Raw genomic sequence first — 16,139 nt, forward strand, 5'->3', positions numbered from 1 at the left:
GGTCACACAGCTAGTGAGTGTCAAGTATCTGAGACTAGATTTGAACTCGGGTCCTCCTGAATCCAGGGATTCTTTTTTTTTTTGAAAGATGAGTGACGAAAAATAAAAGACAATTCTCATCACTCAGGTATACCCTTAAAGAAGTAGGGAATAAAAGAAAAATTGAAAGCCATGCCATTACAAATAATGATTTTCCTTGTCTTTAGAGATTCCTTATTCTGAAGAACTATAAATGGTTGAAAATAACCTATAGAAAACTTCTCTCACCTTCCTTATTTCTCTAGAAAATTAATGAGAGGATAACAATATAAGCATCTCTCTATTTGGAGAAGGGGACTTGATGAAAAATTAGCTTACTTAATATTATAAATAAAAGGGTGAGGATTAGCAGGGTTTAATAAATCCAATAATAATGTCCCAGCTTTTTTCAAATTCCCACTCAGTCTCCCAAATCTCATCACACCCCAGTAACTCTATACCCCATAATAGTGAATGAAAATAAGATTTTAAATTTTAGAGACTTTGATCAACTTTGATTTTTGTCTGGAAAAGAGGATGATGATCCTTTTTTCTAAAAGCTGTTCTTTTTCCACATAAAACTAGAATGTGTTCTTTTAGAATAATACATATTTGAAATTAGGTCAGCTTCTCATGCAAAATTTGCCCTTTAGTCTTCTTAATAGAGTGTCTTGAGAGGTGCTGAAGTGGGTCTCTCTGCTAGCCGTGTTAGGGAATCCCTGCAATATATAAAGAGTCTGCCATTTTATATTTCATGACCTAACAAAAGTAATTTTGGGCTTTATTCCTCCTTTCAACTTCTCACTTGACAAATAGAGCTAATAGATGGTACCCTCTTTGGTCTGAGGCATGTTTTAATGGGAGTTAATGTGAGAATATATGAGCTCCTAGAAACCAGAATTTTTACATAGGACCTTGGCGGGGTGGGGGTGGGGGGTAGGGTACCTTATAAGCAGAGATGGAATTCATGAAACTTAATATTAGAAGTTGATCTTTGCCATGAAAATGGCCCAGTGAACATAGGCAAATGTAGTTAAATTCATGATTTATACCACAGAAATAAATCCAAACTATTTAAACACTTAAGAATAATACCTGACATTACATGGAATTTTGTGAGGTACTTGGCATAGATAATGTCTCCTTTGATTCTCACAACAGTCCTATGAATTGGGTGCTTGTTATTATCATCTCCATTTGACAGCTGAGGAAACTGAGGTTGAGGTTAAGTGGTTTGTCTAGAGCCACAGAGCTAGTAAATGTCTGAGACAGGATTCAGGCCAAGCTTTCCTGAATCTGAAGTCCAGCACTCTATCCATTATACCAGTCATGTTGTTAAGGGGTAAAATTCTAGCTAGTCTGTCTAAAATATCTAATGAGTGGTCGCCAATAAATTATAAGCTTTAGCAAGAGTTAGACTTTTAAGCATTTATTAAGGAGAATAAGAATTTTGGTAAAGAGAGAGAAAGGCCTAGATTCCTATCTGTTAAAGGGAGAGCACATTTCTAGCTCCGCTCTCCACCAGAGTCCAAAGGACAGAGAGAGCCCGAGACTGAGCGCCAGTCTCTTCCTCCCTCCTCCCACTAGTCCGCGTCACTTCCTGACTCCTGAAGAAAAGACTCCTGGTCTTGCCCTCAAAGACCTTCCCTTCATGGGCAGAACTCTTCTACAGTAAGTATCCAGCAGGTGGCGTTATTCCAATCGTTACAGTCCCCCCTGTTGTTCCTCAAGAAACAAAATGTTTCCTTGACGGAACAGTAAAAACAATATAATAACTATTGCTAACTAATAATATGTGAACAACAATATAGAAAAGGAAGAGAGGAAAGTTTTGTCCAGGGGGGCGATTTTTTTTGTCCTCATGAACCGACGCTTTGACATTAGTCTTGCAAAGGGAGGGCCTCTGCAGAGAATACATGTTACAGATGGTGCATATTATAACAGAAAGAGAAAAAAAACCAACAAAAAGAACAAATCAAAACTGTTCATTTAAAGTCTCTGAAAGTCTTTTCTCAGATGTCCTCTAGGTGTAGTCGTGGAATGGAAGTCTTTTCAGGGGTTGATGTGTGGATGCTGGTAATCAGCCAGGAAAATTTCCTACAAAATTGAGCTTAACAGAACTTTAAAATAGCTTTGTCAATAATCAAATCAAACAATGAAAGTTCTCAAAAACATGTCTAAGGGAATTCAGAATCTTAGTTGTTACACATGAAACATATAATAAAACAAAAATTGAACCATTCTTTAAAATTATAATATTACTATAGTCCCCCCCTTATGGAGGGTAATTGAGAAGACAATTGCTGCGATATTAATTATTAAAAATAATTTTTTATCTTTGTTTCATCACTTTTTGCATCATCTGCCTAATTATCCTCATGCCATTATGAGAAATTAAAAAATCTAATATAATTGGTAACAGGTGTCAAGGCCAAATTCAACACTGTATTTATCATAACACCTGAGATAATTATGGGGGTTACCATAAAAGAACAGAGAAATGATGGGATATGAGCATTCCCACACTTGAGCAATATGTACTGCCCATACAGTATGCCAGGCTTAAAATAGGTGGATGGAATATATGTCCATGCCACCGAACATATTGGAAGAAACTGAGTCAGACTTAATCAGATGCATGGGATTGAGATGGTCCATGGCATCAGGCATATAGGAGGGAGCATAGAAGCCAGGTGTAGAAGTGAGATGGATGGGATGAATACTTCCAGCCATCTGTACAATATTGTAGGGAAAAAGAGAATAAAATATTAAACCAAGAGAATCCAACCTGAACATTTGTCAAAAGCCGTTCCCTCGGCCATACCTTGACTTCATGCATGTCTCCCCTCATGTGACAGTTCAGTGTCTGCTCTTGCATGTATTCCTCTTGTGATTGGATGGCATCTTGGCCAACTGGCGTCTGATAACTCAGAATAAAGACAATTAATGGCTTAAATGATAAGTTCCCATAATTTAAAATCTCATATGGATTTAAAAATTGAGGATAATAAATGATTGCAAAAAATGTGAATACATCTTGATTCAGAACACAATATATAATTATGCAACAATTTCAAATAATACCCCTTTTTTTTTACTTAGTATACAATTACTTTTGTGAAAAATCAGAACATATTTGAATACAAGTTAAAGCACAACACAATCTCAAAGAACTTTTTTTTTTTGAAAATAGAAAACTTTTACAAATGTTCCCCTCTTTTTTTTTTTTTTGGGGAATATGCTTATCAAAAATAATACTTCTAGAATCAATTTACACTTGCCATGGCAACCAATTTGCCAAGGAAATGCTTTAAAGAGTTTGATCAAATAATCAGTTGAGAAAAAAAAAATAACAAAAACAAATAACTCAGAATATGGGAGCACAATACTCCTAGAATTAACATTGTATAATAAAATCAAAACCATCTTGCAATGTTTCAAAATTAGATAGACAAATGAATAGAAGAAAATACACATGGAACAATAAAAGACAATGAAATTCAAACTAAGGAAATCTAAATGAATATGAACTTAATATTAACAAGAGTATTATAAAATATAAACCTGATCACATGACTATAAAAAGCTTTTACAAATATTCTCCTTGTTTTAGAAACTAAGTATAAGACACAATCTCAAAAGCATTAAAATCTCTATGAAAATAAACCTATACCATTAATTCCAAAATGTATATGTAATAGCATAGAAATCCTATGTAACCTCTGAACTGATATTAATACTCTGAGTGAATTCAGAACACCTTTGATTCCGATATCTAAAATCCCCAATACTCATATCAATACCTTGCTTCTTACTTCTACATTTCTGTAAAATATATACCCTTCCATGGCAAAAGAAGCAGAGTCTTGAACTATGTTGATTGTCATTCTTATTCAGCTTAAGTTTTTCTTCTTTAACCCCTCTATATTGTCTGTCGGGCTTTTCACCATACAAATGCTTTATAAGATTACTAATTAAAGACAAAAGCAGGTTAGCAAAATTATGAACAAAACAAGCATATCTGGAATTTAAAGGGCTTTCTAAGGTTGTCTCAGAAGCACAGCCAGGCTGGGGAAGAGCTGAGCCTGAAGCTGCAAATGTAGTTAGAGAAAGTTGAGCATGCGCATCAGTTCTCTGGACTTCCCAGGCAGGGGAAGCAATGGGCTTGGCCATGGGAGGAGTAGAGGGTGGGGTTTGGAGAGGAGGGGAGGGACCAGCGCAATTTGAATCAGACTTGATTTTGAACTCAGGCCTGGATTCCTCTTCCCCCACTTTGCCTCCAGGCGCTAGGGGATTAAAAGCTTCTAGAGGGTGGGTCATTGCCTCCAGGCATGCAAAATTAGAGCAACAATTAGTGTTAGAATTGGGAAAAGCTGCAGGAATCTCTTCAGGTTTCTCTGAAAAAGCATGGTTGGGAGAGGGAGTGATATTTCCTTGTGTGAGTAAGTTGCTGGCTCTTTTAACAAAAATAAAAAGAAAAATAGAAAATCCACAAAAACAAAGCATTAACATGATCTTATCTCCCATTTGTCTGGTTAAACAGACTAAAATCAAAAATAGGATAATTAGGGAGTTTAAAAGGTCCATTCGAAAAAATTTAAAGGGAAAACACCAGGCAATTCAGCAGTACTTAAGATTTAAAGGGTTAGGGTAGGGAAAATTTCTTACCCAACCGGAAGATCAGAAGTGAGGTTCAGCTTTCCTCTTCGTGGTCAGCCATCTGTTAAGGGGTAAAATTCTAGCTAGTCTGTCTAAAATATCTAATGAGTGGTCGCCAATAAATTATAAGCTTTAGCAAGAGTTAGACTTTTAAGCATTTATTAAGGAGAATAAGAATTTTGGTAAAGAGAGAGAAAGGCCTAGATTCCTATCTGTTAAAGGGAGAGCACATTTCTAGCTCCGCTCTCCACCAGAGTCCAAAGGACAGAGAGAGCCCGAGACTGAGCGCCAGTCTCTTCCTCCCTCCTCCCACTAGTCCGCGTCACTTCCTGACTCCTGAAGAAAAGACTCCTGGTCTTGCCCTCAAAGACCTTCCCTTCATGGGCAGAACTCTTCTACAGTAAGTATCCAGCAGGTGGCGTTATTCCAATCGTTACAATGTTCAACTGAAGGGCCAGCAAAGCTCCTAAGTGCAGCATGAACCATATTAAAATGTAATTGGAAAGTGTTTGACAAAATTAAAATAAAATACACCGATAATGTTCACATGTGATTTTTCTAAGCCCACATGTGGCCTGCAGGGATCCATTTCTTTTAGAATCTGAATTTTGTCTCTGCCTCAGCACTGTACCAGTACTAGCTGTCACAAAAGGGAAAGGTTCTTCCTTCAAGGAGTTCATATTGTAATAAGGGAAATAACATGAATGAATATTATATACAATAAAATGACTTCTATTTCAGTCAGGTCAGTCAAACATTTATTAAGAGCTTGCTGTGAGCCACTGGCTTAAGTTCTGGGGATTCAAAGAAAGGCCAAAAAAGCCCCACTCTCAGAGAGCATGCAAACAACAATATACATAGAGGATAAATTGGAGATGGTCGACGGAAAGAAAATGCTGCCTTTAAAGGGATTCAGGGGGCAGCTAGGTGGCGGGGTGGATAGAGCACAGGCCCTGGATTCAGGAGGACCTGAGTTCAAATCCGGCCTCAGACACTTAACACTTACTAGCAGTGTGACCCTGGGCAAGTCACTTAACCCCAATTGCCTCACTAAAAAAAAAAAAAAAAAGAAGAAGAAAAAAAAAAGTAAAGGGATTCAGAAAGGCTTCTTATAGAACTAGGGAAGCCAGGAAATGGAAATGAGGAAAGAAAGATTTTCAGGCATGGGGGACTGCAAATAAAAATACCCAGAGTTAGGAGATAAAGTATTCTCTGTGGGGAACAGGAAGGAGGCTAATGTAACTGGATTGCAAAGTACATGGAGGTATATAAGGTTTGACAGGAAATGTAGAGGAAGGAGACTGGTTTTGAACGGCTTTGAATGCCAAATAAAGGATTTTGTTCTAGTGGTAATAGGGAGCGACTAGAATTTATTGTGTTGGAATTGACAGGGTCAGTCCTGTGCTTAAGGAAAATCACTTTTTTTGCTTTTGTTTTTTTGCGGGGCAATGGGGGTTAAGTGACTTGCCCAGGGTCACACAGCTAGTAAGTATCAAGTGTCTGAGGCCAAATTTGAACTCAGGTACTCCTGAATCCAGGGCTGGTGCTTTATCCACTGTGCCACCTAGCTGCCCCCAAGGAAAATCACTTTTGACAGCTGGGTGGAGGATGAACTTGAGAGTTATTCTTATGAATAGAAATCAGGAGAGACTGGTATCATGAAAATCCAGAGAGTAGAGTATCCAGTGGGAAAAGATGGTCCTTAAGATATTATACTTTACTAGAAGCTGGTTTTATGGGAGGGAAAAAAACAATAAAATAGATAAATCCTTGCTTAATTTGTTTTTTAAAAGTAAAAACGAAAACCAAATTACCAGTATCAAATGAAAGGGGTGAATTCACCACCAATGAAGAGGAAATTAAAGCAATTATTAGGAGCTATTTTTCAAAATTATATGCCAATAAATCTGACAAAGTGAAATGGATGAATATTTACAAAAATATAAATTGCCCAGATAAACGGAAAAGGAAAGGCTACTTAAATAACCCCATCTTAGAAAGAAATTGAACAGGCCATCAATGAACTCTCTAAGAAAAAATCCCTGAGGCAAGATAGTCACAAGAGAATTCTACTGAACATTTAAAGAACAAATGAAATGGAGGCAGACAGGATTAAGCGATTTGCCCAGGGTCACACAGGTAGTAAATGTCTGAGTTTAGATTTGAACTCGCATTTTCATGATTCCAAGACTGGTGCTCTATCTACTGCACCACCTAGTTGCCCCAGAAACTTGTTATTCAGTTGTGTCCTACTCTTAGTAAGGATACTAGAGTGGTTTGCCACTTTCTTTTCCAGTGGATTAAGGCAAAGAGAGATTAAGTAACTCGCCTAGGGTCACACAGCCAGTGAATGTCTGGATTTTATCTCTGGTCTTCCTGATTCTAGGTCCAGCAGTCTATCCACTGTACCACCTCGTTGCCCATTCCAACTTCATATAGCCCTTTATTTTGAGACTGTTTCTTATACTGTTACACAAGGTCCTATCACCCAACTAGATTGTATATTCTCTGTGAGAACAAAACCACTTCTTTACTCTTTCCACACCCGATCCCACCATAGTGCAGTGCAGTGTTAAATAAATGTTTGGTTAGATTAACCAACAGGTCCAATTTTAAGCAAGAAATCTATATGAAAAAAATCTTAGCACCTTTGAAATTCAATCTGAGCTGATTGAGATGTCATGTTTAGTAAAGTACATTGTTTTGATGATTTGGTTAGATTATATCTATCTTCTTTTACGGGTAACAGACTTTTACATAACAAATAATTTTTAATATGGAACTAACATCCACTTTAAGAATTTTAAGACATTTTAATACTATTACTATGAATAGAAGCAAGGTTGGTTTAGTATCTAGAGGCCAGTCTTGGAGTGAGGAAGCCCTGAGTTCAGATCCTGCCTGTGTTCTCTACTTTGACTGTAGAGCAAAAGGTAGGTCACTGGACTTTGCCCTTAGGCAAGAGAGCAATTGCTCTTATTCTTCTCTGGAGGAAGTTAGTGTACTGGAAAATTTTCCACACCAGTAAAATCACAGGTTTATAACTTATTCTAACTTTTAAAGTTAAAAAAAAATTTTTTGGTGGCACTGTTGAAAAACAAACCAAAATGTTTTGTCATATTTTCCATATTCAACATAAATTTGTCACCATACCTGATTTTCTAAATCTTTCTCAACTTTGCATTTGCAAAAGACAAATCCCATAAGAAATTATATAAAATCTGAACATTAAGAAGAGTGAAAAGATGTGCATAAATGTTTGCTTATCAAATTTTTATTTATGAACAACTATTCTGTATCTGAAATCATTTTAATATGAAGTAGCATAAAGTTTTAGTATTTAGTATTATAAGACATCATTGAAAAAAATAACTCGGGGCTGAATTTTCCAAATGCCAATATTGTATTTATTCAGTCTTATAACTGTTAAATTTAAAAATAAATTAATATTGAATTAAAATAATTGTAATCTCATTAGCTCTTCCCCTCCCTTCATGTTGTCCTGAGAACAGCTGTTTTTGGAAATTGTTTTTTTAAGGTTGGGAGAAATGAAGTTGGATTAGCCAAGGTGTAACTTGGAGTTGAATTGTTCTTAAATTCTACCATCATTTCATATATTAAGTAGCATGCTGTTCAGGGAGATAAATGTTTTGGTTTTGGCAAGAGTGAACCAGGTGAATTCTTTTTTTAAGTTTTTAGATACTGTTTTAATTTGGACATTTGTAATGGAGCATAATTCTCTCACAGGACCGAGGCGATGAATTCACTTATACTGGAAGTGGTGGTAGAGATCTTTCTGGTAATAAAAGGATTGGAGAACATTCATTTGATCAAACATTAACAAACATGAACAGGTAAAGAGATTTTGTATACTTTTGAGACATTCAGATTTTCACTTTTTTTGAAAATAAATTCTAATATACCCTCATCATACATAAGACTAATGGAAAGAATATATAATTGTTTCCAATTAAAATAAAACATTACTTCCTACTTGAGTGGCACTGTGTTAGGTGCTAGGAAAACTCAGAAAATCATGTCGTCCCCGTCTTCAAATTTACAATCTACTGGGATAGATTGTATACTAATACTTAGTTCTTACTGGGACATTGCCTCGTTCTAGAACCACAGACAAGAATCTTCACTTTGTATTGTCTCCATTAAATTGATTCTCAGCCATCTCCCTCTCCTTCTACTTCTTGTGTTATAAAAAGTAATGGGGGCAGCTAGGTGGTGCAGTGGTTAGAGCACCGGCCCTGGATTCACGAGGACCCGAGTTCAAATCCGGCCTCAAACACTTGACACTAACTGTGACCCTGGACAAGTCACTTAACCCCAATTGCCTCACCCAAAAAAAAAAAAAAAAGTAATGAAGTAAAGCACATGGAAATACTTTTTTTTTAATATAAAGATTTTACATTATATTTTTAAAGTGAAATAATTTAGAATAGTTTTTATTACTCTTTCTTTTTTTTCTTTTTTTTTTTTTGTGGGGCAATGGGGTTAAGTGACTTGTCCAGGGTCACACAGCTAGTGTCAAGGGTCTGAGGTCAGATTTGAACTCTGGTCCTCGTGAATCCAGGGCCGGTGCTTTATCCACTGCGCCACTTAGCTGCCCCAGTTTTTATTATTCTTAGATATATAAATATTGTAGAAATAACACCAACAAAGTTAAATTTACATTCCATTAAGTTTAAATTTACTTTTAAAATGTATGCATAGCAGACTTATAATTTTACATACAAAATTATTAATCTGTGAAGTAGGATAATATGTATAGATATAGATGCCACAAACTACAGTTACCATGGTGTTTCCATGTAATTTTGTATATTAAACTGAAGCCTCACTCTAATGTGATCCTTCTAATCCATGAAGTGGGATGTTTTGATAAGTGAAATTATCACATAATAATGTCCTTTGTATAGGGATAGGGATAAAAACTAGACGTGATATCATTGGTCTAGGGACAATCTTAAAATTAAACTGAATGGAATTAAATTGAATGGAACGTCTGAATGTACTTATATATAATCGACCATAACTGTTTTATTATTAAATGACTCAACATGTAGAAAATAGTATTTTAGTAGGTTTTTAGTGTATTTGGTAATAGTATATTTAATGGATTTTAATTATTTGATTTATATTTGATGTTTTCATCCCAATATAAGATATAGTAAATACTTTGGCAAAATGTGTAAAGAAATTACTGCATTAACACTTATTGGTTTAGTGTTTTAGTGTAAAGTGATTCTATGAGAATTTTTATCATAAATAAAGAAATAAAATTTAAAATTCTTGCATTTATTACATATCTTCTAACTTAAGAAATTTTGTGATTAACTGAGCAAAAGCCAAATTGTCAACTACTTTTCAGTTAATTATAATATTTCTTGGCTTAGAATTATCACAATTTCTTTCCCTTGTTATTGATTATTATATCAACATAATTTCAAAGATTTATATGTCAGGTTTTATAAGACCTGTACTCCTTCCAGGTATTCCTTCCACATTATTCCAGACAATAAGGTTGTATTTTTTCCTCAACCAGCCAAGGAAGACACAGGAAAAATCTATTAGAGATCCTGTTTCTCAAGCAGGAGTTTGAGCCTACGTTTATTTTTTCTTTCTTTTTTTCTTCCCTGTAGAATACCTCCTCCTTAGCCAAAGTATTTTTTTTTCCAGTATTGAGTGTTTCGGTTTGGAGGAGAGTTTTTGTGTGTTTTAAATCCTTTTTTGAAACATTTATCTTCATAAAAATTGCCCTACAATTTGTTTTCAAGCTTTCTTCAGACAAGTATACCTTCTTCTTTCAAACATGTAGTAAGGAAGATCAATTTACTTGAATACTACAAATCTCTTGTTACAAATCATCATTTGTAATACTTTAAATTCTTAAGTTTCATAGATGGCAGAAGAGAAGTTAAATAAGTTCATCACAAAACAGTTAATACAAAACTGAACATTTAAGACAGTCATCAATCTGAACATTTCAACCTTCTAGGATTTTGTATGATTAGAAGAATATTGACCTCTGTGGTTCATACTAGTGTGGCTTGCAAAAACAAACACACAAAAAAATATTAGTGAGACTTGGAGAACAAATCTAAACACATCCCATGAATTTGGGAAGAGATCTTAAAGAAAATCTAGTACAACTTGCTGTTTTTTGTCTTCCAACTTCAGGCTTTGTCCAATTTACAGGACCTTATCTTTAAACTTTGGACCAGGGCTAATCTTGAACATACTTGACATTCATAGCCAATAATCATTTTGAGGTTTGCACCCTGACTGCCCCTGGCCGCCACGGAAGATAAGGAGTTATACCTCTTTCTGTCTAGCTCAGCTACTGTTATTAAAGCTATGACCCTAGTTGATTCTATTGTTGTTATCACTTCAGCTCTCTATTGTCAAAAAGCAATGGAAAGGGGGCAGCTATGGTGGTATAGTGGATAGAGCACCGGCCCTAGATTCAGGAAGACCTGAGTTCAAATTTTACCTCATACACTTAACAATTACTAGCGGTATGACCCTGGGCAAGTCACTTAAGCCCAATTGCCTCATCAAAAAACAAACAAACAAAAAGCAATGGAAAAGATTAATGGCTAAGGTACCATTACCATAACAACCCAAGTAATGGAAAAGCATATTTGACTACAGATTTGTTTATTTTTTTTCCACCCCAACTCCTTTGAAATAATGAGTAAGAATTTGGTAATTTAAGATTATGAAATAGCACTGGCCCTGGATTCAGGAGTTCCTGAGTTCAAATCCGGCCTCAGACACTTGACACTTACTAGCTGTGTGACCCTGGGCAAGTCACTTAACTCCCATTGCCCCACCAAAAAAAAAATTATAAAATAATTCCAAGTAACATGAAAAAATGGAAAGTTTGCCAGATATTTAACTCAGTGATGCCATCTAATTACGGCAAAGAAAAAATTTTGTAGCTGCAGGTATGTGAGATGAGCCTGTGTCATTTAAGAAAAATATGCTTTCAGAGTTGTAATTATCAAGATTGTTGCCTATCAACATTTCAGGAAAATTAAACTATATCAGACTATCATTATGCTGGGCATACTAGAACTGAAGATATATTTTTCACATGAGAAAAAGTGGAAGTTGGTAGTCATCTGAGATCAGACAAATTTAAATAGTTCTTACATAGACAGATCCTTGTCTTTCTTAGTGAATCATTTCCTTGGTCCTTTTCAAGTAGGAAATAGGTCAGAATTTTTCTTATATAGAGAAATAAGCATAGTCTTAATGATAAGTTAAGTATTATGTGCCAATATTTTTCTTTGAGCTTAGTTTGAAGCAGGGTACATAAATTCTTCTTCACCTATAAAGTTCATCTCTTCATGAAAGTTCCTCAGGAATCTTGTTTCTTAGGTATTATTTTAAAAAACAAAATCTGATGTGCTTATAATAGCAATGTGTATTTACGGGTCTGAATAAAAGAAGATTCAGTGAAGTATAGAGTGAGGATTCTCTATTTAGTCCTTTTAAAGTATACATAAGTAATTTTGTCCCTTAAAATTCCTATACTGTAAAAACAAGGCTCAGTGTTAGCCTAAGTTTTGAAAACTTTTTCTTTCCTGAAGCTTACATTCTAATACCCTAGTCTATAAATCAGTATTTTATGATGCCTTCAGAGAACCACTAGCTTGACTTGCTTTGTTAGCTACTAAGACTGGTATAGATACTGTTAAAGGAAAAATAGCTCCTTATTTTGAAAATATTCAAGAGATTTATTATTTGGGTAGGTTATTGATCCATTCTGGATTTTCACATCAGTCATTTTAACAAAATATAGGACTGTGTCCTATGCAAGAAAAATATGTTCTTCTTTCTTTGTCCAAGGTTGACATTTGTTTTTTAATGAAAGTTTAGCTACTTTTTCCTCAGAATTTAGTCTTCTCAATTTTATCTTTTCTCTAAAATCAAGAAATAGAGGTCTTCTTATAGGCTAGAAGAGAAGCAAGGCCATCTAAAAAATTTCTAGTTAATCCTATTTAAAACTAATAAACTCTTTATCTAGCAAAGGTCTTCTAGAAGCTAAAATCTCCATTGCTTCCTTGCTAAATTAGTCAATCTATTAAGGAAGGTTTGATCATCTAATCAGATACCTCTTGCATAAAATGTGCCTCTTTTTCTTTGTCATATTTGTGGATTTTCAATATCTAGTACACTACCAAAGATCTGGAGCTTCTTTAATTTTCATCTGAGTGCTTAAGCTATGTTCAAACGCCTCCTTTTGCTGGAGGCCTTTTTAGAATGTTATTCTTAAATACATCTTACTTAGCTTTAGTCTTTTCTAACAAACATTGCTTTAGAAGTCTCTGTTGTCTGGAATAATGTGGAAAGGAAGCTTAGAAAGTTCATTTTTGCCTTAGTTGATAAATCTGGTTTTCCAGAATTCTTTCCACGTTATTCCAACAATCCCCTCTTCCCCAGTCAAATATAACTTGAATAAAATCCCATAATTGAAAAAGGTTTGCTTGCCTTAGTTTTCCAAGGTTCCCCATTCTCTCAACACAAATTATCTTAAGAAAAAAATTCCATGTGTTTCCAGTTGTTTTCTATTATACATGGCACAGATGTTACTACTTTCAGAAGAACCCACAGGCTCTCTGGGAACCACTCCCCTGGCTTTGGGGATGGCATCAGAAAACTGATTTCTCTGTCTTCTCTGCTGGTTGGGGAAAGCATAATCCTAATATCTGGAATAATATGGAAGGAATCATAGAATCTAAGCCATCAGGTAAGGCAAAATTCACCTTTTCATTTGGCTAATATGATATATCATCATGTCCTTTTGCAAGCATGATTGTGTGGTATGAAGACTTATTTATGTCTTCCTTAGAGCATTAGCCCTAAACTGTGATGCTCCATTGGATAATAAGAATGGAGGAGAATCAAAGAATTGGAGAGCCGGTAAGCCAGTTCGAGTGATACGCAGTGCAAAAGGACGGAGGATCAGCAAATACGCTCCTGAGGAAGGCAACCGATATGATGGAATTTACAAGGTGCTTAATCTAACATCACGTTGTTTTGTGCAGTAAAACAGCATTCTGGCTACTGCCCCCAGCCTGCTATTAAGGGGAGAAACTAAGAGTACCAAAATGTCATTTCTTCTGGAAACTTGCTTATATCCCTTTTGGATGTATCTACAAATGTAACAAATGAATGCAGAGCAAACTTCATAAAGCTCTTACGTACAATAAGTGTGACTACTTTATGTTAGCCTGGTAAAGTCTTTGACAGAGACTTGCCATATTTTGAATAGGGACAATAGTGGAGCTATTTTTTCCTAAACTGTATATATTTTGTATTTTCAAAGAATAACTTAAGTTGTAATAACTACAATTGAAGAATTTTGTTTTTATTATAATTAGTGTTCTTTCAAGCATGAACACAGGTTAGCATCAATTCTGGAAGTGAAAGAAAGATTTGTAAAGATTTCTGAAACTAATTTTGCTTATTAGTCCTAGTTAGAAATAGGCATGTATCCTTTTCCTAATGTATGTGTACTTGGGGTTTTTTTTTAATCTTTTGAGAAATTGACTTTATATTTAATCTTTTCAATATATGTCCTATGTAATAGTCTACCTTACATAACTGTATACTAATGACTAAACACTCAAAATGTATCTATTTTTAACAAAGTAGATATATTTTATATTAAAATAGTAAAGAGTAAAATTAAAGAGTTGGGTCAGAGTTTTACAATATTAAACTCTACATAACTGTATTCATTACTTTATACTCAAAATTTATCTATTTTAGTAAAATAGATACACTTTATATTAACATAGTGACAAGAATAAAGGTATTTATATAAAAGAAATTTATTCTACAAAATAATTCTCCTCTTTTTTGTTAGTATGTATGTTTTTTAAAATGACTGCCTCAAGAGAAGAAAATTGATTTTGACAAGTTCCTTCCTCCTTAAATTTGAACAATTAATGTGGCAAACATTATAAAAAGTCATAGGTTCTTATTTGATTTAGGTGGTGAAATACTGGCCAGAAATTGGAAAATGTGGATTCTTGGTTTGGCGCTATCTTCTGCGAAGGGATGATGTTGAACCTGCCCCTTGGACTGCAGAAGGAATAGAACGATCAAAGAATCTCCGTCTAAGTGTTCAGGTTAGATTATGTATACAGATTTCAACTTTAAAAAAAAACTCTGTACCTATGTGTATGCCTTTTACATGATTATTAAGCACTAGCCATGGCCCAGTGATACAGTTTGAGGTGTGAACATAAGGAGGAAATTGTGAGGGAATTTCAGTGGCAGAGGTGGAGGGAATGCCTTTGGGGGGGAAAGAAGGAAGGGTTGTGTCCCAGCAGTAGGAATTTTGGTCTAATACTCTCAGTCCTGGGAATGGCTTGACAAGTTGTGGCATATGATCACGACAGAATAAGAAATAAAGAAATTAAGACATAAGAAAGAATAAGAAATAAAGGGGAATAGCTTCACAACTGATTCAAAATGAAGTGAGCAGAACTAGGGCAACGTTGTACATAGTAACAGCATTATTGTAAAGATAATCAGCTGTGAAAGATTTTAGCTATTTTGACTGACAGTGAGCCAAGACAGTTCCAAAGGACCCATGATGAAAAATGTTGCCCATATCCAGAGAAAGAATTGATGAACTGAGTACAAATTGAAACATGCTTTCTTTATTTTTCCTGTTTTGTGTGTTTTCTTGTGTAACATGCCTAATATGGAAATATATTTTACACGACTCCATGTATATAATCAGTACCATATTGCTTCCCTTCTTAAGGGGTGAGAGAGGAATAGGATGGAGGGAGAGTATTTTTTTTAAAGGTAAACGATATAAAAAAAATAAGTAAAGAAAAAAAGAAAAGAAAAAAGGCTCAGCCCTGCTAAGAAAGGAAAATCAAAGTGTTGTTCCTCCCCAACCCCAATAAAGGGTAAGATATTCCCATTATTTAGGGATATAAACATCAGGAAATTTGAAGGAAAGAATGGGATTAAGGCATCTTGAGGGTAGGAGTCCCTAAATGGATAAGAAGGTGCCTCGGGGAGCAATTGAGTGATTTTAACCAGAGGGGTCTGTCTGCTTTCTGCTTCACATCTCTTCTTTCTTCTCCTTGTATCTGCTTCCCTGCTACTTGATCTTTAAAGCTTTTTGTCTTATTTATCCTTTTCCCTATGCTTGTGTTTTCTGAAAACTCATAACCTTTATTCTTTGTTTTAATGTGTAAGTAAATGTTATGGTTACATATAAGTCTGCATGCTCTCCCCTCTTCTCCTATTCTCCCTGCCCTCTCCCTGACTTCTCACATACCCTAGACTTTCTCCCTGATGCTATCTCCAGAGTATGGTTTTAATTTTGAAAACTGCCATGCTCTGCAGTAGTACCTCCAGTAAGGATAGCCAGCTTGTCACTCCTCCTTGACTTTCTTCCTTAATGCATGTGTTAG

The 16,139-nt window shown here is 35.2% G+C and overlaps 1 protein-coding gene across 2 annotated transcripts in view; it reads left to right on the forward strand.

Annotated features, from left to right (window-relative positions):
• UHRF2 (ubiquitin like with PHD and ring finger domains 2) overlaps positions 1-16,139 on the forward strand; it is a 156,120-nt gene that overhangs the window by 124,081 nt on the left and 15,900 nt on the right. For both annotated transcript variants that reach the window (XM_043979256.1, XM_043979257.1), the window contains exons 10-12: positions 8,425-8,531; positions 13,547-13,709; positions 14,694-14,831. In XM_043979256.1, coding sequence (XP_043835191.1) covers positions 8,425-8,531; positions 13,547-13,709; positions 14,694-14,831 — 408 coding nt within the window. The remainder of the gene's footprint in view (positions 1-8,424; positions 8,532-13,546; positions 13,710-14,693; positions 14,832-16,139) is intronic.

The sequence above is a fragment of the Dromiciops gliroides genome, chromosome 1 (genome assembly GCF_019393635.1).
Source record: "Dromiciops gliroides isolate mDroGli1 chromosome 1, mDroGli1.pri, whole genome shotgun sequence".
Classification (NCBI taxonomy): Eukaryota; Metazoa; Chordata; class Mammalia; order Microbiotheria; family Microbiotheriidae; genus Dromiciops; species Dromiciops gliroides.